Source organism: Anolis carolinensis, chromosome 4 (assembly GCF_035594765.1).
Source record: "Anolis carolinensis isolate JA03-04 chromosome 4, rAnoCar3.1.pri, whole genome shotgun sequence".
In the NCBI taxonomy this organism is placed as follows: Eukaryota; Metazoa; Chordata; class Lepidosauria; order Squamata; family Dactyloidae; genus Anolis; species Anolis carolinensis.
In genome coordinates this window covers 135,864,625-135,892,249 of record NC_085844.1, presented here as the reverse complement: position 1 = coordinate 135,892,249, position 27,625 = coordinate 135,864,625, and the positions used below count along the sequence as shown (strand labels likewise).

The following is a 27,625-nucleotide window of genomic DNA, read 5'->3' as shown; positions in this document are numbered from 1 at the left end:
TAACTTGCAATTTGTATTATTAAAAATTTGAAATGAAGTGTTTATTTCTTTAGTCTTTTCTTGATCTCTTCTATGAATTTCTCTTTAGGAACATTAATCTGAAAAACAGACAAATAATTAATCAAATTGAGGTAGGTTTCACAATAAGAAATTTAAATGCATATCTGACAAAATTTATATCCAGAGAAATATTATTTAAGATTGATTGGTGTTAGTCTCAGATCCTTTTTGAAAAATTAGTACTGACCTCCTTCCTAGTAATTACATCTCGAAGTTTTACAACTCCGTCATCCAGCTCCTGTTGTCCTATGATGGCAACCAGAGGAATTCTTCTTTCTTCACAATATTGCAACTGCTTCAGCATTTTTGGATTTTTCTTATAAAACATCTCTGCCTGAAACATATTCATAACAAATGGAAGGTGGAACATTCAACACTGTATATAGAATGCAGTGGTATGTGAACTTCCTGATAGTCAGAAATATAAAACACAGGTTGATCTAATAAGATACTTCTTACCCAATATGAGATTTAATTTAATTAGAGAGTGTTCTGCCATGATTATTGATACCTTGCTGAATACTTCTGCCACGAAGCTACAGAAGCCCTCTATTTCGGCCTAGAACTGTTTTATCTCCTTGTTTTTAACATGTGATGTATGTATTGATTTTATGACTGCTTTTCATGTTTGATTTTACAATGTGTAATTTGTCACTGTTTTTATTATTGTTGTGAGCCGCCCCGAGTCCCCTTGGGGAGATGGGGCGGGATATAAGAATAAAATTATTATTATTATTATTGACACAACGACGTTGTATGACACAGCAAACAAGATAGATATGCTGGATTTCGTTTCACAAAATCACAAGTCGAACACTTCCCAAGTGTCTAGGACTGTGTGATGTATTTTCGGATGATGCGTGCAGATCCCAGTAAGGTGGCCTTTTGCAGTTGGCAGATCGTAATTTTGTCAATGTCTATTGTTTCCAAATGCCGGCTGAGATCTTTTGGCACGGCACCCAGTGTGCCCATCACCACTGGGACCACCTGCACTGGTTTCTGCCAGAGTCTTTGAAGTTCAATCTTGAGGTCCTGATAGCGGCTGAGTTTTTCCTGTTGTTTTTCTTCAATGCGACTGTCACCTGGGATGGCAACATCAATGATCCAAACTTTGTTCTTTTCCACAACTGTGATGTCTGGTGTGTTGTGTTCCAGAACTTTGTCAGTCTGGATTCGGAAGTCCCACAGTATCTTTGCGTGTTCATTTTCCACAACCTTTGCAGGTTTGTGATCCCACCAGTTCTTAACTGCAGGGAGGTGATACTTGAGGCATAGGTTCCAATGAATCATTTGGGCCACATAGTTGTGCCTCTGTTTGTAGTCTGTCTGTGCAATTTTCTTACAGCAGCTGAGGATATGATCAATGGTTTCATCGGTTTCCTTGCACAGTCTGCACTTTGGGTCATCAGCTGATTTTTCGATCTTGGCCTTGATTGCATTTGTTCTGATGGCTTGCTCCTGGGCTGCAAGGATCAGGCCTTCTGTCTCCTTCTTCAGGGTCCCATTCGTGAGCCAGAGCCAGGTCTTCTCCTTATCAGCTTTTCCTTCAATTTTGTCAAGGAACTTTCCATGCAGTGTTTTGTTGTGCCAGCTTTCAGCTCTAGTTTGTAGTGCAGTTTTCTTGTACTGGTTTTTTGTCTGCTGTGCTTTGAGGAGTTTCTGATTTTTGACTTCAATCAAAGCAGGTTCTTCACTTTGTTTTACATATTCTGCCAGGGCATGTTCTTCTTCTTTGACTGCTTGTTTTACTTGCAAGAGTCCTCTGCCCCCTGATCTTCTAGGCAGATACAGCCGGTCAACATCACTGCGAGGGTGCAGTGAATGATGAATGGTCAGAAGTTTTCTTGTTTTTCTGTCCAAATTGTCCAGTTCCATCTGTGTCCAGTTTATAATGCCAGCAGTATATCTTATGACAGGTATGGCCCAGGTGTTTATGGCCTTGATGGTGTTGCCTCCATTGAGCTTGCTTTTGAGAATTTTTCTGACCCTTTGTGTGTATTCTTTACTGACCACAGTTTTCACATGTTCATGCTTGATGTTGTCCAGCTGTAATATGCCCAGATATTTATAGGCCTCTGGCTGGTGACACCTTATTGTTTGGCCATTGGGCATATTGATGCCCTCACTTTCAATGATTTTTCCCTTCTTCAATGCCACTGTCGAACATTTGTCCAAACCAAACTCCATGTTGATATCAGTGCTAAAAATTCGGACAGTGTTAGTCAGAGACTGGATTTCAGTTTCCGTTTTCCCATATAGCTTCAGGTCATCCATGTACATCAAATGTGAAATTTTGTGAGAATTCTTAGATGTTTGGTAGCCGAGATTTGTTTTTTGTAAGATTGTTGACAGAGGGATCATGGCAATAATGAAAAGCAGAGGGGACAATGAGTCTCCCTGGAAAATTCCTCTCCTGATGTTGACAAGTCCATAGCTTTCATTTCCAACAAACAGTTCAGTTTTCCAGTGCTCCATCATGTTTTCAATGAAGGTGCCAACGTTTTTACTAATCCCGATGGCGTCCAGGCACTTGATGATCCAGCTGTGTGGGAGTGAGTCAAAGGCCTTTTTGTAGTCAATCCACGTCATGTGAAGATTAGTTTTTCGGCTCTTACAGTTCTCCAGGATCATTTTGTCAATCAATAACTGGTCTTTTGTGCCCCTGCTTTTCCGTTTGTTGCCTTTCTGTTCATCTGGCAAGATGTTTTTTTCTTCAAGATAGTCTTGAATTCTGTCAGCTATGATGCCAGTCAGTAGTTTAAACATAGTGGGCAGACATGTTATTGGCCTGTAGTTTCCTGGTGCTGCTCCTTTTGCTGGATCCTTTTGTATCAGGTATGTTCTTCCAGTTGTTAGCCATTCACTGATACTTCCTTTCTGCAGTATCTCATTGAATTGTTGGGCCATTTTTCCATGTAAACTAATCAGATGTTTGAGCCAAAATCCATGGAGTTGATCACTACCAGGCGATGTCCAGTTCTTGACTTTTTGCACTCGTTTGCTGATCATTTCAGTTGTTATTTCCATCAGTTCCATTTTGTTCTGTGAGAATTTTCCTTCAAACTCCTTTATCCACCCAGCGTTTTTGTTGTAGTTCTTATTGTTTTCCCAAAGCTCTTTCCAGAACATCGTTGTTGCAGTTTTCTCTGGCTTTATGGTTACTGTGTCTGTTTTTTGGTTCAGGCTCTGATAGAACCGTCTTTGGTCTGATTGAAACAGTTGATTTTGTCTGTACTGGATGATTCTGGCTTCATACCTTTCAATTTTTCTGGCTGTTGCTGTAATTTGTTCTTTTACGATTTCCAAAGCTTCTTCAATTTTTCTGGTGTTCAGCCAGTACTTTCGGATCAGGTATTGCTTGATTTTGTCATTCTTCAGTTTCTTCTCTTTCATATTTTTCAGGTTACTTGCATCTGATCTAAGTTTCTTGATTTTCAACTCTAGCCTGACCTTCCACTTTGGTTTTCCAGTCGATTTTCTTTGGGGCTGCCTCGGTTGTAGGAGCCCAAGCTCTTCTGTTACTATCATTGCTGCACTGTAGGCATACTGGTTTGTTTGTTCAATTGATGTTATCTGGACAGTGGAGAGTACTGTATTCACATCTTTCATGAGAGGCGCCAGGTGTCTCTTGGGCACTGTTTTTAGAGTTGGGAGCCGCTGTCTTATTGCATTTGCTGCAGCATGAGCCATGATCTTATCCTTGAGCTCTTGTTGTCTTGTTGTCAAGGTTCCTGGTGGTTCAGCAGATGTTTCAAGTGCTGGTTCTTCAAATTCTTGCAAAAGTGCCACACTTTCTTCTGGTTCAATCTGTTCCACCATTCCAAGTGTTGCCGGAGTCTCTGCTGCTGTCTGTGCTGTGGTCTGATGGTAATTTACTTTGCAAATTTTCTGGATTTCTTCAAGTTCAACTTCACTGAACACTTTGTTTCTGATTATGAATCTTCGTTGGTCAGCCAGTCGGGGTTCTGTTATCTGTGAGTCAGGATACTCTTGTTTCCACAGTTGATGCATCCTTTTTTGGTAGCCACGCCTTTGAGGTTCAGATTTGTAGTAGCATTTCATAATTGTGCGGTTTTCTGGCATTGTGTATTTCTGCCGCTTCTGTGACTGTTCATTTGGGTTTTGATGATTCCGTAGCCCACTTGTCAATGGATGTCCAGAATCAGCAGCATCCACCGCGGTCCTTTTTATCCTGGGCGACGACCGAGCCAGTATAGACTTCGTTTGGGTTTGTTTCTCCATAATGCTAATGGGTTAGGTGCTCTTAGTTCTGCTCCTCAGCTGAGGTCTCTCTGGCTTGGTTGGACCTACCGGTAGTTACACTACCGCCAGCACAGCTCTCAGTCATCATTGGAGCAGTTAAGCCCCCCCACCACGTCAAGGTGGCACCTGCAGAGGGGTTATTATTATTATTATTATTATTATTATTATTATTATTATTATTATTATTATTGAGATTTCAGGCCTGTATGGAACAAGTTAAAGGGGGTCTACTTATTCCTTCTTGTACTTTGGTCTAAAGGAATGCTAACTTTTAGGAAGAGAACAGAAAAACTTTGGCTTCTTTGTGTTACCTTGATGTCAGCATCCCATAGTTCAGAGATTAGCTTCATTCTTGCATTAAGGAAGTTCTTCTGAGCAGTTGCCACCAACACTTGAGTTTCTGTTGTGCGGATCTCTTCCTTGGGGCATTTTGGAGCACAGAAAAAAAAATCAGTAAAGCAACCCTTAGCAATCAAATAATAATTTAACTAGGTGTAATTACTCTTAGGAAAAAAATCATCCATCTAACTCTTGCATGAGTTAATTCCGCACATTTCGTTGACTCTGAGACATGGATTGTAATCCAACACAAACATACTTTGAAATAATATACAGTCTCAATTGTCCCTCTGCAATCGGAGCACTCTGGTGGAGAGCGACTAATTAAGAAATAAAGTGAAGTGAAGTGAATTGTGATTTTGATTTCTGCAGATTTGATTATTCATGGAACAATTTAAAATGCGCTCTCTAGAAATTTCAAGGTCTTCCAGTGTAACTTTATGCATGACTTCCTTTCACTTCTACATCGGAGCCCCCGGTGGCACAATGGGTTAAACCCTTGTGTCGGATGAGCTCTCTCTATCAGCTCCAGCTCCAATAAAGAAGTATTATTATTATTATTATTATTATTATTATTATTATTATTATTACATGCAAATTGTAATAATGATATTTATGGGACACACATATCTCATGAAAACATGTCAGTTATATAACTTTTAAAATATATGATTTGTAAGATGTGATTTCTCATTATGTTCATGCAACACACCGACACACTGCAGTCAACATACTAATGTGTGGCGACACAGAGTTTGGGAAGCTCTGCTTTAAATTCTCTAATATGATTCTATGGTCAACTCTCAACCAACTAAATGTGCATAACCAGCAAAGTTTTTCATGTACATGAGGCAGAAAGTCCTGCAAATAGTTTTCTCCAACCCTGGTGCCCAAATACTACAAGATAACTAACAGCTTCCTGCCCTATTATAATAAAGGAGGCATATTGCTTAAAGGTCTGCTATATTGTGCAATTCTTTTGACATTAAAGCCAATTGGGCAAGATTGCTCTGGATTAAAGCTGATTTTTGCATTTGTTGAACACTGCCAAGAAGAAGAGAGAGATATGCAGTTTTGCTGCTGTCAACGGGAAATCTTGGATTTTATCATCTGTATCCTGAAGACAGTCTCTTAACTAGCTTCCTGCTAATTTTGAGAGAATGGCCTACTTCAGCCACATGCTGCTGGAAAGAGAGAATTTCTTATTTCCGTTACACATAAACATGAATATCGTGTTCCTTTCACATCAGTAAGAAGATAAACTTTTCATTCCTAAGTGGAAAAGAACTTTATGCATCAAAGCACAAGAATAACATTTCCCTCCTAGACAGACTCTGTCATTACCTGCGTTAAAAGCACAAATTACTTGGGTAGTTAAGGCAGAAACCATAACGAACTGCTTCTTTGGTCACAGTGTATATAGTTTATTATGTTTTTAGATGTATTATAATGCCACCTGGAACAGCCAATGTTTTAACTATAACTTAAAGTATGAAGGGTTTATAAAAACTCCACTTAATTAGGATGAACTTCAAACAAGAAAAAAAACCCAAGGAGTTACTGATGGGCAGTATATAAACGACAGAGTTTGCAAATTGTATGATCTTATAAATGGAATAGACAGAAAGTTGATATGACCTGTATTGTTTTGCACTTGATTAATTAAAAAAATCAAATTGCATGATTACTGTGTACTATGGACACAAAACCAAGGTTTCTCCGTTTTTGGAAATATTAGCACCAGTAGTTATTATATGCACTCTTTTGCATTATGTGAATGGATAAATAAGTCACTTGTAAAGCAATGAGCAGTGGCAAAGAAAAACAAGGTAGAACTTATAATTGTTTTAGGAAAAACTACATTGTAGGACTATAATAATAATAATAATAATAATAATAATAATAATAATAATAATAATAATAATAATAATAATAATAATAGAAGTTGAATCCAGACTGACAAAGGTTTGGAACACAACACACCAGACTTCACGGTTGTGGAAAAGAAAAGAGGTAAGGAAAAGCCATTGTCCCTCAACCAATTCTATCTTGGAGCAAAATCTGGTAAAGCAAACACTGCAGATGGCAATTTGATTATGAATTACACCACAGTTTTTCCATCATGTCCAGCAGCAATGTTTGAGTCACTTCCACTGGTTTGTTCAGTTTTTGTCCACTATTAGTGTTTCTTGAAGTGGTCCACTGCAAATTAATGGGACAGTTAAGGGACTACTAAGACAGGCAGGCATTTATTCAGTACTGTTTTCGCTTCTCCAGATAAAATGTGCAATGGTCCATGCATTATCCAAATCCTTCTCAAAAAGGGTTTTCTCGATATGATCTTAATGGAGTTTCGCCTGTCTCTGAGTACAATGCTAAACAACCAACAGTGATTTTATTTTTACAAATTTGCAGAGTAACACAATTTATGCAGACATAAGATATTGGCTACACGTTTGATTTTTCAGTGCCTCTCTGGTTGCTTAAAAAATTGAATTTTGAATAACTGCATAGCTTTTGCAACAGCAGAAGTTCCCCCATGTTTTTTTAATGCACATAATTTTAACTAGAAGAAAGCAGCCATTTAGGTAAAACAATCAGCTTGTACCCATTCCTCTAGCAGCCAATAAAACTGATAAAATGGAATAAAACTGAATTCCACCTAAGTATTATCACAACAGATTATTTTTAAAGAAAATGAAATGTCTTTATTATATTGTCAAACATCTACTACAACACACATATACATTTTGTCCCTACATCACATTTTGACAGCATTTCCGCAGATAAACGCCCATGATTAAATGTCATTCTATGACTGACAGATTGGCTTGGCACAAAAAGTTAATTTCTCTCTGAGCACAGCTGTTACCATCCTCCTGGTTGAAAAATAGCTTCCATGTGTATTGAATGAAACGTTCTTGAATCATAACCAATCAAATATATGATTTAAAACAAGGCAAGGAAGTCTTTGGTCTTCCGGAAATCTTACAGTTCTGACTCCGCTTGTCCTCACCATTTTCTAGGTTGGTGGAGTTTCAGAGGAACAAGAATCCTGCAATTTTTGAACTTTTCCACTCGGAACCCTTTCAGTCTGAGAGATTTTGACATGGCCCCAGGCATATAGGTATATAAAACCCAAGCATTTGCTGATAACAAATCAGCTTTTACAAGGCTTGCTAAACAGGATAATTTCTTTTCTATGAAGAACTGTACCACCGAAGCATCTTCTGATGAGACCAGATTTGTGTAAATGTTTAAAATAGCTACTAGGTGACGTTCAGAAAACTTTTGCTATTGCCAAATTTTTGAGGACCCCAACACTGATCCAAAAGGGCTCCATTTCGAATCAGAACCCACCGTATAAGACGCAGTGTTCTAGTGCAGGGGTCCCAAACTAAGGCTTTTGGTCTGGGTGCAGCTCTCCAAGTTCATTTACCTGCCCCCGCCCTCAACTTTAGACTTGGGGTCACCCTAAGTCTGAAACAACTTGAAGACACACAGTAAAGGTAAAGGTTTCCCCTGACGTTAAGTCCAGTCATGTCCGACTCTGGGGGTTGGTGCTCATCTCCATTTCTAAGCCGAAGAGCCGGCATTGTCCATAGACACCCCCAAGGTCATGTGGCTGGCATGACTGCATGGAATGCCGTTACCTTCCCATCGGAGAGGTACCTATTGATGTACTCACATTTGCATGTTTTCAAACTGCTAGGTTGGCAGAAGCTGGAGCTAACAGCGGGCGCTCACTCCGCTCCCCGGATTTGAACCTGGGACCTTTCGGTCTGCAAATTTAGCAGCTCAGTGCTTTAACACACTGAGCCACCGGAGGAAGACACACAACAACAACAATAATCCTAATTAACTTAATTATCTCATCAGCTAAAAGTAGGTTCACACTTCCCATTGAAATACTGGTAAGTTTGTTTGTTAAAACTGTTCTCCATTTTAAATACTGTACTATTCCTTCATATTTTGAACTACAAATAAGATGTGTGCAATATGCAGAGGAATTCATTTTTTAAAAAGCCCCACCAACAGTTTGAGGGATCATGAACCGGCCCTCTGTTTAAAAAGTTTGAGGACCTCTGTTCTACGGGCCACTGGCTTCTTAGCTCTTCCTTTAAAAATCCATTCATAGTTAAAATATGTGATCTATGAGTCAGAGTAGAGGGATGGCTAAGCACTTAGAGGACAAGTAACTAAAATTTTACTCTACATTCACGTCACCATCATATATATACTAATTAGAATACATTCTTTAAATACTCACAGACTTCATGAAAAGGAATAAACCTTACCTCTGTAATTTGCTCTATGATAGAGAATATTCTTTCAACACCAATGCTGACTCCAACACAGGGTACCTTTCGCTCCTTTGGATCAAATGATGCTACCAGCCCATCATAGCGCCCACCACCAGCCACACTGCCCACGCAGAGAGACTCTTTTAAGTGGCCATCTTGTTGGTGCAGTAAGCCGGCCTCATAGATCACTCCAGTGTAATAGTCCAGACCACGAGCCAAGCTCAGATCTAAGAAAATCTGAGGAAATGTAAGGAACCCTATTAGTAACCAAAAACTAGAACACTCTACTCAGATAAACATAATACAACACCCCAGCTCACCTTATCAGTGATGCCAAACAGGGTAAGGTATTCAAACAGCAATTTCATGTCCTCTAGCCCTTCCATGGCAAGCTTATTGTGCACCAATTTAGGATCATGAAGCAAGTTCTCAATCAGAGACAGTCCCCCTGCAGAAAAGAAATATTTAGAGGGCATGGTGCATGGGCACTAAACAAGTTTCCAGAGTCCCCCAATCCTCACAGGTACATTTAGTGGGAAAATGCAGGAAAGCCTTTTCGTGGCTGCTCACAGACTTCTGAACTCCCTTCCTAGAGATGCTGAATTGCTGTCTTCCTTGCTATCCTTTCATTTCAGCAGGCATTTGGGGCCAGACTGCTCAGAAATAAAGGACTTTTCATATGCTGTGTTGTCAATACTTTAATGATATTTTAACTTTCCTGTGATGTAATTTTTAATTGAATGTTTTAATTTTTTGTAAGCTGCTTTGAGTCTTGGACTGGGAAAAATGCAGGGTATTATTATTACCAGCATTACTTGGAATCCTGTATTAGCTTATACATAACTACATACTTTCTCCTGACCCAACAACATAAAATGTGATGGCAATATCATCCAACCAGGATCTAGCAAAGTAGGATGGGCTTCAACTTACAATTGTGACAATGGTGTCAAACCCATGACTAGCAATTGTGAACACAATCAGTCAATAGTTTGACACTACTGCTATAGCTGTAACCTGCCTTGAACCTACTTTACCTGACATAAACTGCATAGGGAGGAGGGCCATTCTGCTGATGATCGGACTACAGTTGAATTGCGCTGCTATCGGGTTTGGGGGTTGGACCAAGAGGAGTTCCTAATTAAGTTTTTACTGATACAGGATTCTAGCCATTATTATTATTAGAAATTATGGGCTAGACCACAGGAAATGCCAGCAAGTCAGTTGGTGCAAAGAGCTATGAATGGAAATTCAGCCAAACTGGCTGTCTTGGACAAGGAAATAAGTCCTGGAATTTTACATCGTGTCTACACTGAAACTCACCATGCAACCGAACATATTCGCCAAGATGATCAACTGCCTCAGGATAGAGTCCCCTCTCTTTGACCATCTCACGTTTCACTTCTTCCCATGTCATCTTTGGAAGAAACATGGGTTAGCTTAGCATACTTTTAGTTCAGAGGCAATTAATGTTCTGACAAATGGTCAAATCTCTTTGCCAGCAATGCATACTAGCAAAACACTCCTAAAACAGATAGTTATGTCAATATATATGTAACAGAATTACTCCATGAGGAAGACACAGGGTATGTTAGTTTTCTAAGGCTTGAGGAGATACTATACTCTATATTTAATCAGAGCTGAGCTATGTCAGAATATAGTTCAGGCCTAACACATCAGATTAATGTTAGTCAACCATTTACCTTGTCCAGTTTGTCAAGGGTTGAACAAGCACTTAGAAAGTTTTTTTCAGAAACACCACACGCTGTAAATATCCCATTCAAAATACGTCTGTCATTGACCTAAAGAAAAAGAAGAAATGTGCAACAGAAATCATGTATAGAGGTTAAAAAAGAAGTGCACCTATTGATAACCCCTCTTCGGCCCCTTTTTAAGTATCAATAGTGCATACAATAATATAGTAAATTCTGGCCAGCTAAGAATAAGTAACAAGCTCTCTTACTCTGATCAGGAAATCTCCAAACTGTAGGGCACTTAGGATCTCATGCATAATCTTCAGACACTCTGCATCAGGAATCATGGGATCATACTGGCCAGCAATGTCAAAGTCCTGAAGCACAAAATATGATGGTTAACTTCTCCAAAGTGTAACACAGGTAGGGTAATTGTAATTAACGAAACAACTCCCACCTCCTTGAAGGTTGAAGGGAAGTAAATCATGACATTCAGCAGAATGCTTCAGCACTTTGGTCATTTCAGATACAGAACCCTCTGGCCAGGTTCTAAGGGTAAAGACTTGTATAGCACTCTCTCTTTTTTGATCTCTTCCCCATAGGAAAATGAGCGGACAACAAACACTTACACACTGGCAGAACTCTCTGTAGCGCCCTCTAGCCATGGTTGGGCTGTCACGCCTGTAGACTTTGCCAATCTGGTAACGCTTAAAATGGGTAATTTTGTTCATAGCCAAATAACGCGCAAACGGCACCTGGAAAATCTTTGTTAAGAAAAATCGCTGGCAGCTCAGAGTGTGATGACAATCTGGTTCTGTCAGAATTCCAAAGGCTGCTATTGTGTCAAGTCTACTTCATGAATAGCTGGTTCCAGTGGCTGATGTGCTATTGATATTAAATAAGTGGTTGCATGCAAGTTGCAGCCATGTCCTCTGAAAGGCTGTGTAACAACCTTCTAGAAGAATGAGCAGCCAAATGCATCATTTATATTTCTACTACATTAAAATTTACTATAACCTTCCTTTACATGCCTCCATCGATCAGCTTGGGAATTCTGAACTTCACGACATCAGCCAGTTTTAGGAATCTCATTGAGATGTTAAAAGTAATCTAGACAAAGAAACAGGCTCATTTCAGAAATAAAGACACTTCACTCTTTTCACTTGATTTTTAATTTTATTGAAATATATGAATTCCCCACTGATGCTTTTTAATGCTTAGTATGCTGCTTAGAAGACAGCATACACATACCTAACCTTAAAAACAAACTACAGAGTGTTGTTGAAGGCTTTCACGGCCGGAATCACTGGGTTGCTGTGAGTTTTCCAGGTTGTATGACCATGTTCCAGAAGCATTCTCTCCTGACATTTCACCCACATCTATGGCCAGCATCCTCAGAGGTTATGAAGTTTGCTGGAAACAAGACAAGTGGGGTTCATATATCTGTGGAATGTCCAGGATGGGAGAAAGAACTCTTGTCTGTTCAATGCGAATCAAGATGATCAATTGCAACATTCACACTTGCCTCAAACAGACAAGAGTTCTCCCACCCAGGGTATTCCACTTGCCTAGTTTCCATCAAACCTCACAACCTCTGAGGATGCCTGCCATTAGATGTGGGTGAAACGTCAGGAGAGAATATTTCTGGAACATGGCCATACAGCCAGGAAAACTCACAGTAAATTACAGAGTTCTTTTCAAAACCAATTGAAGCAGAGTGAAATACTAAAAAATCCCAAAGATTTAGCAGGTCAGACAAACAAATGGCAAAAATCTGAAATACAGAAAAGTTAGAGCAAGTCTGCAGACAGACTGACATAAGCTGTGGGATCACTGGGCAGCAGACAACATTTAAAGTCCACCTGCTAACTCCATCCATTCCTCATAGATCTGAAAACCAGATTTTAATGAACCCTACCCTGCAGCCAATGGAAGCTTCTAATAAAATCTAACCACAATGTAGGAGAGGTCATTTCTGGGAGTGGTGAGCGAGACACTGTATGGGTGATTCTTTCAGACATTTTCACATTATCTAAAGCAAGGGTGGGGAATTTACTGTCCACTGGGCCCCTCCCTCTGGCCTATAGCTTTGCCATAAGGTGGTCTCCCATCTGTTCTACTTATTAGGTCTCCTGATAAGATGTTTTTAAAGGGATTAGCTGCATGTAAAGGACATTGAAGAAACCTTGCTGGGAAGGAAGGACATTCACTCCCAGGCCTTCTTGAAGCAGGAACAGGAATCATATAACCCTCCACATGCTGTTGGAATACAAGAGTTATACCCATAGTCAACATAGTGATGAGAAATGCTGGTCATTTTAGTTGAATGATACCTGGAGAACAGCATCATGTCCCCAGGCCACTTAGGGCTTTCAAATTCAACACTAGCCCATTGAATTGTGGCCAGAGAAAGATAGGATAAACACTGTAATTTTGAGCCCTTGATTCTGTGCCCTCTAGTGACAAATTAGTACAAAATGGAATTACAATTCTGTACTACTTGCAATTTTTAACTCATCTTCAGTAGCAAAGGTACAAATGATACAGGCATAATCTTGTTCTTGAAGAAGGAATGCAGCTCTCATATTCTAATTCCACAATCTCATCCCAGGAAGACAGTTAATGCACCTAAAGCAACCAACATCCCATGCAACCAAGAGGTAGCTATGAGGTAAAGTATTTGGTAGGATACAGTCAAGTCATACCGAAGAGACAGCAACTCTCCTCCTTGATCTTTCAGATCATAGACAAGCTCTGAATCATCTCCACTGTTCTCAAATAACAATTCCTTGAAGAAAAAGAAAACAAGAAATGAGAAATATTTTGACATATAAGGATTTCTGTGTAATATGAAACAGTGTGATTATATAACATCCTCCAGAGAAAGGTTTTCTGTCTAAATGGTTTTTTGTCTAAATGGACATATAATGCCTGAGAAACATAAAACAATCTACAGTGGAACCTCTATTTAAGAGCATCCCAACTTAAGAGTGTTTTGAATTATGATCTGTCGCTCAGCCCTTGTTTTGCTTTGACATACAAGCAACATTTTAAGTTAAGCGCGAGTGCAAGGGAGTGCTAACATGAGAGTTATGGGGCTTTAGGGCTTCAAGGGAGCAGCCCACATGCTTTGTGCTCTTGTCAGATTTACTCTTGTCTGCTTTGAGGAACTTTGGATTAATTGATTTTGTCTGGTTTTTATACCTGGTATGTTTGGCTTCATGAAGAAAAAGAGAGGGAGAGAGAGCAAGAGAGGGAGGGAGGCTGGAATGAGTACAGTATGAAGAAATAGATGCCTATGCCTCTTCACTTTGTACTTCCTTGCCACAACTTTGTGCTTCTATCATTTTAAAGTTGATTTTTCTTTTTTATTGTTCCACGTGAATGCGCATTTATACATTATTTGTTATTTATAAATTACATTCTCTTATTTAAAGACACATAATAAAAAATGGGGTGGGTTGGGTTTCAGGGGGCCAGAACAGATTAATAGCATTTCAGTCTATTTTCATATAAAATCTGCTTAGAGATAAGAGTAATTTGAATTAAGAGCTCAGTTACGGAACAAATTAAACTCTTAACTCAAGCTATCACTGTAGCCACAATAATGGTACTCCAATGCAGGAACAATCTGTAGCTATCCAAATATTGTGTGCTACAACTTCCATCAAACCTCACCACAGGCAATAAAGGCTAGGAGCTGGTAAGAGCTGTAGCCCCACATCTTGGAGGGCCACATGTTTCCCACCTGTGATTTCATCACATTTAGACTAGATGACATAGAACTGCCTTTGAAGAGTTCTTGAAAACAGCACTATAGAACATGGATGGGCTAAAACACATGTGTCAAACGCAAGGCCTGTCAGCTAAATCCAACCCCCCCCCCCCACATTATTTTATCCAACCCCCCCTACAACTCCAATATTCCTCATCATTAGACATCATAATTAGAACTGTTAGGAGTTTTAAGACAAAACTCCTAGATTACAGTTGGTTCTGTTTAGTCAGTTTAAGGTAAAGGTAAAGGATTCCCCTGACGTTAAGTCCAGTCATGTCTGACTCTGGGGGTTGGTGCTCATCTCCATTTCTAAACTGAAGAGCCGGCGTTGTCCGTAGACACCTCCAAGGTCATGACTGCATGGAGCGCCGTTACCTTCCCACCGGAGCAGTACCTATTGATCTACTCACATTGGCATGTTTTCGAACTGCTAGGTTGGCAGGAGCTGGAGCTAACAGCGGCCGCTCACGGGGTTTGAACCTGGGACCTTTCGGTCTCCAGCTCAGTGCTTTAATGCACTTCGCCACCGGGGCTCCTTTAGTCAGTATAGTGAGGTTTTAATTTAGATACAAGGCTTGTTGATATGATGCCTGACTTAAAAATGTCCTTTAATCTTTCCTCAACCTCAGAATCACAAGTGCTGTTGGGGTGCAATTCCCATTATCTCCAGTTTGCATGGCAGATGTAATCAAACGTGATGGGAGTTGTTGTTCAGTAACATCTGGGGATGCAAATTGGGTAAAAATTGAAGAGCACCAGCCACTATGTTAAAAAAAGTAAAATTGGCCCTCTGTATTCACTGATTCTCTGTCCATGGATTCAACTGCCCTTTGAAGGCAACCATAAGGCTGATGTAGACCTCAATGAAAATGCATGATACCCTCCGACTAAAGAGAACATAATGAAACAACCACACTGCCACACCAAATTGAGTTTCCAGGCCCAATTCAAAATGCTTGGTCTTTCCTTTAAAAATGGTGTGGTTTTAGCTAGTTAAAGTAAGATTTTGTCCCATGGGCATCTATTTGGATGTTAAGTATTGGCTATCCCACTAGCTAAAATAAATGTTAAGCAGAGCCATATATGTGTGTGTGTGTGTGTGTGTGTGTGTGTGTGTGTGTGTGCGCGCACACACACACACACTTACTGATCGTTAAAGACAACAAAAGCACACTAGTCATTACCCCTAACCATCTGCACTTCTTCAGTATTATTGTCCCTCACACTCATCAGTGACTCTATATAACAGAGCTTAGAAACAACTACCGGTTGTTAATTAGCTTGTTAACTATTAACATCATCTTTAAAGAAAAGTAGCTTAACTAACTAGATTGCCTGACGGACACAGAAGTTAATCCCATGCTTTAATGAGTTACTTGATTTTAGAACATTAGAATTCATTAAAGCGGATGGCTCTTCTGACAGATTCAGAAAAGCAGGATGGCCTCAAGAAAAGGAGGATTAGGATTAGAAGAAATGCATCATATGTCCTTGTTGCTAGGCATGCTACTCTACTTGCTGGGACATTGCTGTCTTGAACAATGAGACAGAGACGGCTCTGGAAACACTGTAAAAAAGGTTGTGGGAAGAAACTAAAGAACAAAGAAGGAAAAAGGAGTCCTAGTATAAAATAAATTGGGCTATAGGAATGATTTGTTTGCTTACCCTTAGACCAGTAGTCATAGCCCTTGCAAAATGTTGGGCCTTCTAGGCCCAATATATTGGTTCCCTCACATTTTCTCCCCTCTTGGCTTCACACACGCCTCTGTGCTGCGCATTAGCAAAGAGGAGATTTTATGAACAATGTTACTTGGCAATTTTATGACACTGGATAATATCGAAACTGTGGTACTGTGGGGTTTAAGAAGAAAAAAACTGTCTCATTTTCCTTTTTCTTTTCTAAGATGAAGCTAATTTCAGAACTGTCAGGGGTCAATAGTTGCCTAGGCCTTCTGTAGGAAGGGCTACCTCTGGTATCCCTCAAGCCTAAAACAGTTAGGGAAGGACAAAACTGTCCCCATACACTATGATATGAGTGAGAGGGGGCATTTTTATTATAAAACTAGCTTGTGTATCCGGCAGTGCCCGCGTTATTTGAAAAATGCATTGTTTGTTTTGGGGTGTTGGGTAATATCATTTAGTTAATTAGCAACACTTTATTAGAAAAAAGCAGTCTTGGATTTCATTTTTATGAACGCTCCCATTAGAAAATACATAATGACATGGATGAGCTACAGTTCCCAGAATTGTGCATCAATCCTCCCCAAACCAGGCCTGTATGCACAGCTGGCCATGTTGGGTCTGTGTGCCAAGTGTAGTCCAGATCTGTCATCAGCTGGGTTCAGTGGTCTGTGGATGCTGGTGAACTACAATTTCCAAAATCAAGGTCAATTCCAATAACTCCCTGCAGTATGTTCAGTTGGTCATGGGGCTTCTCTGTGGCAAGTTTGGTCCCGGTCCATTGTCAGTGGGGGTCACAGTTTTTCTGGATACAAGTGAACTATAACTCCCAGATTCCGAGGGCAATCACCCTCAAACTCTGCCTGTATTCACAGTTGGCATGTTGGGTCTGTGTGCCAAGTTTGGTCCAGATCAATCATTGATGGTGCGGTGTATGCAGGGTGAACTACAACTCTCAAGAAGGTGGGTCGGTCCCCCCACAAACACCTCCAATATGTTCTGTTGGTCACCAGCGGTCTGTGTTCGAAGTTTGGTCCAGATCCATCACTAGTGGGGTTCAGAGTTCTCTGGGTCCAGGGTAAAATACAATTCCCATGCAGGTGGGTAGGTTCCCCAAACCCCTCCAGTATGTTCTGTTGGTCATGGGAGTTTTGTGTCCCAAGTATGGTCCAGGCCTGTCATTCGTGGGGGTTGCAGTGGTCTTTGGTGGGGTTTGAAGGTACTGTAAATCCCATCATCTGTGATCCATCTTCCCAAAACCCTCACCAGGAAAGTGCGTCATAGAGAGTCTGTGTGCCAAATTGGATCCAGGTGCATCATTTGTGGGGGTTGTAGTGGTTTCTGGAAGTGAGTGAAGATACTGCAAATCTCATCGTCCCTGGTCCATCCTCCCCCAACCCTAACCAGAACATAAAGTGTGTCTTTTGAATGATCTAGGACCTAGGGCAAAACAAGTGCTCATGCAACGCACTCATGATATCTATGCTCAATTGGACCTAGCAAGTATAGGTAGGTCTTCTGCCACAAAGTTTTTAGCCTCCCACAAAATGAATACTCATTTAGAACACTGACTATTCCAATTCCGTTGCCCTTAAGAAGAATATACACCAGGGCAGGTTTGAACAACTCGGTATTATGATGCAAACTGGTCGCTACTGTAACATCCCAAGAAATGAGAGATTCTGTGTCTGGGGTGATCAAATAGTGGAAGATATCAAACATTTTTTGATTGATTGCCCAGCATATGCCGATCTTAGACACAGTTACTTACATCCATTACTATCTAATTTTAGGTCTCCGAACAGAAATGATCTTCTGACAGCCCTCTTGCAAGGACAAGAAAGATCCACCATAATTAGAGTAAGCCTTTTTATCCTGAAAGCTATCAAGAAAAGAGCACATTTCCTGAAAGAAGAATCAGGAAAATAAGATTTTGTCGGCAAATAGATGGTCAGCTGCCTGTCCTCCCATCCTTTTTGCCTTGTTTTTATTTATGTTGCACTTTGAAATTGTCATATGACTGGTCAAACAAATAAATTATTATTATTATTATTAACATAAAGTGTGTCATGGAGAGTCTGTGTGGCAAGTTTGGTCCTGGTCTGTCATTCATGGGGTTTGCAGTAGTCTCTGGATGTGGATGAAGATACTGGAAATCCTATCATTTGTGGCCCATTCTCCCAAATCACACCAGGATGTAAATTGGGCTACAGGGTGTCTGTGTGCCAAGTTTGGTCTAGGTACATCATGTGTGGGGGTTGCAGTGGTCTGTAGGAGCTGAATCAAGTGAAGGTACTGCAAGTCCCATAATCCATGGCAAGTTTGGTCCAGATCCACTGTTGGTTGGCATCACAGTGCTCTCTGGGTGTAGGTGAATTACAACTCCTATAAATCAAAGTCAATTCCCGCAAAACCTGGTCATAGGGATTCTGTGTGCTAAATGTGGTCCAGGTTCATAATCAAAAGGGGTCACAGTGCTCTGCCTTGATGCAGGGTGAAATACAACTTCCATCCTGTTGAGTCAGTCCCCCAAACCCCTCCAGAATGTTCACTTGCTGATCAATTTCTTTCTATTTGCTGTGTGCCATAGAAAAGGGTAGGAAAGGGTTAAGGTAGAGGCAGTGGGCAAGGTGAGGTAAATTCCACACCAATGGAGAGAGAAAGGAACCCTGGGATGCCTGCCTGTAGTGGAGGAAACACGTTAAATCTAGGATGAAATTGTCCCTGAATGAAAGCATTCTTTGGGTGGTGGGCAGTAGGACATTGGGGATGACATTGGCAATGTTTGGGCTACATATTCATGGCGCTCACTATAACCTGAAATGTCAGTGAGGGTAGTGCCTTTGGAGGCTTCTCAGCACTTGAAACTACTGCCTGTTTGTGGAGGTGGAAGGCTGTGTAAGTGGACACCTCCACCACATATACACACACATTTTTCACTTTTATTATGTGTATAGAAGATAGATAGATGTTGACTTTTCCCCAATTTTGGGAGTAGGACTGGAGGGCACTGAACCTCAAAAAAAACAAAAAAATAAAAAAAAAACCTTTGGAGGTACATGTGGCCACACTTTTACCTTCATCTCCATTCTTGTCTACTTGTTTTTCCTTCCAGACTAAAGCAAGCATGTGGCTGCGTTAAGACCCGAGGCCACAAAAATGGCTCCTTTTGCCCAAGATCTTTTATGTAAGTTTTCTTAACGAGAGAACTAGAAATTAAGCATGGCTTTAAAGGAAACAGGGTGAACCTTTCAAACAGCTAAAGTCAATGCGCAACCAATGCTTGGCATCCCTGGTTACATCAGGGCATGTGTCCTGGATTTCACAGAAACCAGGTCCCATTTATCCCCATAAAATCTTAATGACTCAAGTAAATCATAAAATGATAAAATGATAGTGTATAAAAGCTAGAAGAAGAAGAAAAAAGTTGCAAATACACTACACATCTTGCTTCCCATAAATAATGCATATCCTGCACTGGCAAGTGCTGTAAGCATTTGAACTGGTTCTGAAAGGCTCTGGCTTAATGAGAAAAAACACTTTAGCAGGAAAAGTTCAGTCCTGCATTTAAGACTAATTTGGTTAGAAACAGAAGAAAGTCATGAATGAAGCCTTGCTTAGGCTTCCATAATCCTACTTAACATGTTAAAAGATATACGGAGCAAAATCTGAACATGAAAAGTTACTTTTGAAAATCAAATTGTCAATGCCAAAAGTTAGAGTGGGAAACATATTGATATTAATGTTACACACTGCAATACTTTGTTCTGATAACATTAATGTTTTACACATGATGCTGATTTTCAGAAGAGGTTATTGGATCTAGAGAATGGGGCGGAGGTTCTCATCATTGATTTCTAAAGCACATTTTAGTACTGTCCTCTTTGAAGTTGCCTTCTCCCAATCTGCCACTTATTTCAAGATCAATGAATAATATGATTGTTGGCTAAGGTTGTGGAGTACAAAACATTTCAGGTTAGGGAAGGCTAAAACATGGAATCTCATTTTATAATTACTCCAATTACAATGTGTCTTTGATCTGTATCTGTTTTCAATTACTTCTGCCCAATATCAACATATACACTGTTAAAATCCATTCAAACACTTTACTCATTAAAAGCTAATGAAGAATTATGCAAGGAATTTTGTGGGTTTTATTTTCAGCTAGAGGACACTGATCAAGCAGTTAAGATAGTTAAACGGCAGCAAATATCGCCCATTGAATCAAGGGTGAATAGAGGCACTAGATCCTGTCTGATCTTGGATCATAAGCAGTGTCAACCTCAGATCTTGGATGGGAGACCACCAATGAATACCAGATGCTAGAGCAGGCATGGGCAAACTTTGACCCAGAGTTTTGGACTTCAACTCCCAGAAATCCCAGCCAGCTTACTGGCTGTTAGGAATTGTGGAAGTCCAAAACACCTGGAGGTCCAAAGTTTGCAAATGCCTGTGCAAGAGGCTGTATTTCAGAGGAAGAAACTGGAAACTCCACTTCTGAGTATTCCTTGCCTAAGAAAACCCTATGAAATTCACTGTAAACCGACAGGCAACTTGAAGACATGTACATACACATAATTCTTAACTAGAAATGATGAGGTGTTCCTTTGTCTTCATTTCTTAAGGGAAGAGAAAGGTGTGTTTTAGAGTAATGTTCTTTTTGGTGTTTAAGAAGCATTTTGGAAGTTTTGGAATTGTGCATTGGCAAGGTGCATGGAAAGAAGGATGTGGCCTAAGCAGGCGCTTCTCCAAAGAGGGAGAAATGAGGATGCATGATGGATGCATGAGGATGAATGAATGCATATGTGTGTGAATGCTGAGTAAAAATGTAATTCCCCTCTGTTTGTTAGCCAATGTAACTGTAGGTTGTTTGTTAATCCAGTGTAGTTACATAGAATCTGTATCTCCAATGTTGTTCTTTGAGTAAAAATATTGTTTTGTAAAAGTTCTGATAAACCCTCTCACACTGAAATTGCAATAAATAGAACCTTTGCTTAAAAAGTATTCATGACATGCACAGTAAGGCAGGTGAAATACACAGGTGTTTGAACATATTCATATTGTCTCTTAGCCTTTCATGTGACAGATGTGAGATGTTTGCAGCAAAGGTTCAGGAAGGAATTGAAGGAGCCCAAAATTGGTAGATTCTAAGTAATTCAGGTAGTGCAAAACATTTACAGGTTGGCATTCTTGGTCCTCTATAGGTAAGCTCTAAAACCTCCTCTCCCTTCTACTGTCTCCTAAGAAAAATGGGTTGAGCAGCTCCAACCAAACCCCTCTAATTGTGTGAAGGGGTGTATGGGTAAAAAGTAGAATGAAGTGTGAAGAAAGAGAGAGAGAGGGATAAGCCAAGAAGTGGAAAAGAAGTTTGACCAGAAAATGTCCTCCACACAGTGAGAGCAGTAAACAAATTAAATGCAAACAAAGGAGTTCATTGAAGATTTGCCCAAATACCACGCAACACACACACCAGGAAATAAAATCAGCCAACATTAGAGGAAGAGAATTGAAGGGACTCACAATATCCCTTCAACACCATACAGAAATACTCCAACACCACTCAAGGAGGGGTGAGAAATGGCACCTCAGCCTTCAGTTTTAAAGAACATGATGTTTTGAATAGGCCATGGCTGCCTCAAGGCCTCCTGCCACAAACCATTCTCCCTTGCTTCCCCCAGTTCCATTTCATCATTCCCTCATCATTCCTCTTCCTTTCCATTCTCTTGCTTTTAAAATCTATGACGTAGTGAGCCTTTTGAGAGTCACAGTGGTATAGTGGTTTGAGCACTGAACTACAGATCTAGAGAACAGGGTTCGAACACCTATGCGAACAAAGAAATCCTCACTAACCTTACATTCTCTCAGTCTCCGAGGAAGGCAAAGGCAATCCCCTCTGAACAAATATTTGTCAAAAAACTCTGTGATAAATTTGCTTTAGACTTGCCATAATTCATAAATTACTTGAAAGCACACGGCAAGTAGCATTTTAGGGCAACAAGACAGTGTAGCTATATGATGAATTTCCTCCAATCAATGTTTATTCTTCTGAGGACTCCTAACTTACTGTACTGATCCTCATCTCTTAATGAAGTCTAACTAATTTGTTAAGGTATAACAGCAGTGATAATCAGGCAATCTATGGATTTCAGCCAGATGTAGGGGAGAGGGAGAACTAACAGATGAACAATTTAACAAATCAATTATTATTTTTCCAAATAAAAAGAGATGGGCAATTCATAAAAAAGATAGTAGCAATGATGACACTGAGGTATAGCAACGATGACTATATTTGGGATCACATGGGAATATGTGACAGAAGTAGCAGCACACCAAATCATGCACTGTTTAACTTAACATTGCAACCATTTGTTAAAAGGTAACTCAAGTTTACTCAGAGAATAGGTAACCAAGTAAGCCTTACCACACAGTTAGGCAAACTATGCCCACAATTGTGACATTGGGAGAATGGTACATTTTGATAGAGTTTGGTCACACTTATGACAGTGAGTCCACTAAACAATATGTTCACTGCTATACACCTTTGTGGTCCAAGTACCTGATCCAGGGAGGAAACCTAAGGGGCAATGTGAGTAACAGGAGCACAAAGGGTTGGACTTTCATGGCCAGGCCGGAGAAAGGATCCATCGTAATGATATCCCTTTGACAAGGATTTTGGTAGATAACATAATTTAGGTTTAATGTAAAAACAAGCACACTTCACTTCTCATGAAGACAACCATGCCTCAGTTCCCCATCCTAAATACACTTAACTGCAACAAAAAAGCATAAATATCAATGGGGTCAACACAACAGGCATTTACTTCGGCTTCACTCCTCGACACAGTTAAGCTGCTATGGTTCTGCTGAAATCGATGAAATGAAAGCAGCGTTTGTGTAGAATTTCAGCCTTCAGCAGAAATAGACTCTAAATGTGAAGCTCTTGTCAGATAAAATAGCACTTCCAAAATAATACTGATCCATCCTCACCTTCCGCTCAAACACAGGGGTGTCGATTGTCACAGCTCCATGGCGCTTGAAGCAGCTGATAATGGTGGCAAATATATTTTCACGGATGGCCATCTGCTTTGGACTGAAATCTCTGGTGCCCTGAAAGTCCACACCAAAGAAAAGATGAGGGTTTAGAAGACATGTTTCTTTAAAAAAAGAAACGCTTGATGAAAACTACACAGCTGAAATAGTAACAGCAGCCAACAGCTGAAGGGCTTCCAGATGCTTCAATTGTTTAATACTAAGCATTTGGTTCTGTGCCAAAAAAAATCTTCTAACGAGTACTGCTAAAAATAATAGAAAATGATTGGAAGAGAGGGAAACATTAAAAAAGCAGTAGATTAAGCTAATGGGGTAAAGGGGCTGAGTGCTCTATAAGATCATCTGGAAGGATGATGGTACGGCTTGTTCCGTTGAAGGAAGTACCAGAGCTAAGCAGTGCTCGAAGGGGACTCTGGAAGAGGAAGCAGAACACAGATGGGTGATTACCTTGGGGGTTTTGAGAATTATGTTTTCTCTTCCTCTAGCATCGCTCAGCTGTGGCGATGGTTGATTTACCACATCTTCAGTCACCTGAGAACAAAGCAAATCTGATAAAAAGGATGCCATGGCATATCCTGGGAATCCACAGGATGAGAACCACTGTATTATAACATGGACATGTGAATTCTTTCTGACTTCACTGTCTACTATGCTATCCTCAACCATGTGTACTAAATCCAATTAGAATTCTGGATAAGACGTTATGCCTTTGATGAAGTGAGCTAACATTCTTTAATGATTATGCTGTAATACATCTATTAGGCTTTAAGGTGACATAGGATCATTTGTTGTTTTTATTGCAACAAACGAATGTGATACTATATTGGAAATATGAATAAATTTGACAGATTTCAATTAATATAAGACAGCTGAGATATCAGTCCAAAATTGTAAGGACAGAGTAAGATTTCAAGAAATCCTAAATTCTTAACATTCTCATGATGGCAATGCTCCAGCCCATCCCCAACCCCCCAGAAGTTTGAATAGTAGGTTACTTTGGCTTTTATGTGTAAGTTTCCAAAATGTTTCTAGGAAGAAACTTCTAAACTCAAAGCTACAAGACATGAAGAGTTGTAGAAGAATAAAGTTGTGGCAAACAAGACACACCTTGCTCGATAGATGGCTGGAAAGTCTCCTTTGAACACAAAAGTGCACTGGCATAAGATGCCTCCTGTACAGAGCCTTTGTGAAAAAGCTTATCCAATGCATGGTGAGGAGTTTCAACAGTTAGCATCTGCCAGCAATGTTTCCTATTCTGGGCATATCAAATCTTCAGAGCACCACAGGAGAGGAAGCCTTTGCATTCTGGTCAGTGAAAGATGCATCTGTGACGTACCCAGCATGAAGAACAGAAAGAAAAAACAAGATATAAAATCCAATGACAAAAAATTACTTTGCAAGGAAGTCACACAGAATGATGGCTGAATATCACATCAGGGAGATGTGTGTCACTTATACTCACATAAGTGACACAGAGTGTAGAACACTGTCCAGTGGCATATACCTGCCCCATAGATAATGGACTGAATGCAGTTACACTATATAAAAATCAAACTATGTATATGTGTTTGTACCACAAAGGCTATTACATGGCTTATGGGATCTAGACCAAACATGGAACACATACCCTGCATTACCCTAGTTAAAACAATTAAGGGGTTTGAGCTTTAAAAACCAACCCTTTCAGGCTCAGAGCTGGGGGAAAGAAAAGGAATAAAGCAATTGGCTTTTGCTAGGTCAAGTGGCCCTCTGTGATGTGACTGGGAAAAGAAAGGGAGTGAAGCAGATTGCCTGTTGCTAGGTGACGTATATATGAGAGGAAGGAAAGAAAAAGGAAAAGAAGGGAAAAGGAAAGTAGGGTATGGGGAAGAAAGAAAAAGAGAAGAGAAAGGAAAGGAGTAAAGGCATGAGGGGAAGGAAGGAAAGAAAAGAAGAGAAAGGAAAAAAGGCAGGAGAAAGAAAAGGCGGGAGGTATATGGGGATAGCAAGGAAAAAAGAGAAGGAGGAGGTGTATGAGGGAAAGGGAGGACAGAAAGTAAGCCACAAACAAATTGCAATTCCAGGCAACGCTGGGTATATATACTAATTTCTAGAGTTGACCAACCACAGGGTGCTGAAACAGCAATACTCGCCAATATACAGGCAGTCCCCAAGTTACAAACAAGATAGGTTTTGAAGGGGCCCTCCCACAGAGCTGTATAAAATCCACATTGAACTGGTTTATAAGGCAGTGTGGACTCAGATAATCCAGTTAAAAGCATATATTGTGGAGTATCTGCCTTGATATGCTGGGTTACATGGCTGTGTGGAAGGGCTCTAGGTTTGTTCTTAAATTGAATTTGTAAGTTGGAGTAGGTACATTTTTAAATGTAACTACAACCATATATATATATATATATAGAGAGAGAGAGAGAGAGAGAGAGAGAGAGAGAGAGAACGCTTTGGATAGCATAGGTAAGAGTGAACACCCCTGTGGTGTTTGTTTTCCTGTTTGTGCTCACTTTCTGTCCCTGTGAGAATTGGAATTTGAAAAAAAATGGCTTGTTGTGGAAACACTGATTGGGGATAAACCTTCAGTGGATATATCGAAGGCTTTAATAGCCGGAATCACTGGGTTGCTATGAGTTTTTTGGGCTGTATGGCCATGTTCCAGAAGCATTCTCTCTTAATGTTTCACCCATATCTATAGCAGGCATCCTCAGACGTTGTGACGTCTGTTGGAAAGTAGCTAAGTGGAGTTTATATGTCTGTGGAATGTCCAGGTTGGGAGAAGGAACTCTTGTCTGTTTAAGGCAACTGTACATGTTGCAAATAGCCACCTTGATTAGCATTTAATGGCCTTGCAGATTCAAAGCCTGGCTGCATCTTGTCTTTCCCCCAACCTGGATTTTCCACAGATATATGAATCCCACTTGCCTAGTTTCCAACAGACCTCACAACCTCTGAGGATGCCTGCCATAGATGCGGGTGAAACATCAAGAGAGAATGCTTCTGGAACATATCCAGACAGCCTGGAAAATTAACAGCAACCCACTTCAGTGGAGACGCCGTTTCCCCATGGTAACTCTTTCAGGGGTGAATTTCCCTTCCGGGGGGTAGATTTCTCTCCGTTCCTGTTGTCTCACCCCTGTTCTTAATTATGAGTCCTTTGTAAATCGGATGTTCGTCGTGCTTCACAGCACTCCTGTTCCATGGATACCACCTTGCTCAACCCCGTTTAAGGGAAAGGTTACGCTGATGGCGGCCAACCAAGGGTCACACTGTGGCTGAGCGGCCCCTGGCACCAGGCCTCCAGCCCTTTTGCTGCACAAACATACATGGGAGATGGAGCCAGAAGCAAGGCTGTGCTTCAACTTGAAATAGAAACACGTGATGCCTGAAGGGTTTCTGCCTGCCTTGCTCTTGAGGTAAAGCTATAGGCTTCAGCCCCTTCCACACAGCTGTACAAAATCCACATTGCACTGGATTATATGGCAGTGTGGACTCAGATAACCCAGTTAAAAACAGATATTGTGGGATTTTCTGCCTTGATATTCCGGGTTATAGGGCTGTGTAGAAGGGCCCTTCCACATAGCCCTATATCTCTGAATATCGAGGCATAAAATCCCACAATATCTGCTTTGAACTGTGTTATCTGAGTCCACTCTGTCATATATTCCAGTTCAAAATAGATAATGTGGGGTTTTATGCAGCTGTCTGGAAGGGGCTTGTGATGAATTTCTGAGGCATAAACACGCTCTAAGACACGTCCTTACCTCCGCAGGAAGAAAAAGCTTCCCAGGAAGCATAGAAAAGGCAGCACCTCGGCTGGGGACTCTCTGGCTAGAAAGAACCAACCGGAAGGACACTTCGAACGCTTTACGGTAGCCCCCAGTTTGCGCGACGTTTTCCGGTTTCCGGGACGCTTCACAGGCAAGATGGCGTCCGGCAGCGGGGTAAGTGGTGGGCTTGATTTGGAAGGCAGGGGAGGCTTTTCCCGCCCATTTTTCTGTCCCGAGAAGCTGTAATGACCCGCGGAGAGATCAGGGCGGCGGGCCTTTCAGTGTGGCTCCGGTTTGAGGCCCTCAACGAGTGGGAGAAAGGGCTCCTGTCTTCTGGGACCCCGCCAAGAGACAGGCCAGGCTCCTTAGCGGCTTCATATTGCTCTTCTTGGCTTGAGACAGGCGCTTTAAAGCCCGCAGTTGACACTCCGAACACATTCTAGGGCAGGCATCTTCCAACTGCGTCCTCCAGCTGTTTGGGCCTCTCAACTCCCAGAAGCCCTAACTAGCTTGTACAGTGATGAGGAATTCTGTTAGTTGGAGGCCCAGGCAATTTGAGGGTACATGTTCTAAATTGCCCCGATACTCTTGTTCAAATCTGCAAAATAGTTAAAAAAAATACAAGTCCTATCAGAATCTTCTGAAGTTGTGGACTGAGGCCCCTTCCAGACAGGCCCTATACCCCAGGATCGGATC

General features: G+C 40.8%; 2 protein-coding genes across 2 annotated transcripts in view; one reads left to right on the top strand and one right to left on the bottom strand.

Moving 5' to 3' along the window:
* Nucleotides 1–27,062, bottom strand: LOC100560379 (histidine--tRNA ligase, cytoplasmic). Its single transcript, XM_008109020.3, has 14 exons — nt 26,924–27,062; nt 24,276–24,493; nt 23,616–23,699; nt 23,106–23,225; nt 13,353–13,448; nt 11,290–11,415; nt 10,930–11,037; nt 10,670–10,768; nt 10,290–10,383; nt 9,287–9,414; nt 8,961–9,203; nt 4,635–4,742; nt 248–394; nt 1–98 (listed from the first exon to the last, which is right to left on the bottom strand). The coding sequence occupies exons 2-14, from the start codon at nt 24,375–24,377 to the stop codon at nt 42–44; spliced, it is 1,512 nt and encodes a 503-aa protein (XP_008107227.1). The 5' UTR covers nt 24,378–24,493; nt 26,924–27,062; the 3' UTR covers nt 1–41.
* zmat2 (zinc finger matrin-type 2) overlaps nt 26,982–27,625 on the top strand; it is a 36,189-nt gene continuing 35,545 nt past the window's right edge. The window contains exon 1 of the mRNA XM_003219888.4: nt 26,982–27,103. Coding sequence (XP_003219936.1) covers nt 27,086–27,103 — 18 coding nt within the window. The 5' untranslated portion in view covers nt 26,982–27,085. The remainder of the gene's footprint in view (nt 27,104–27,625) is intronic.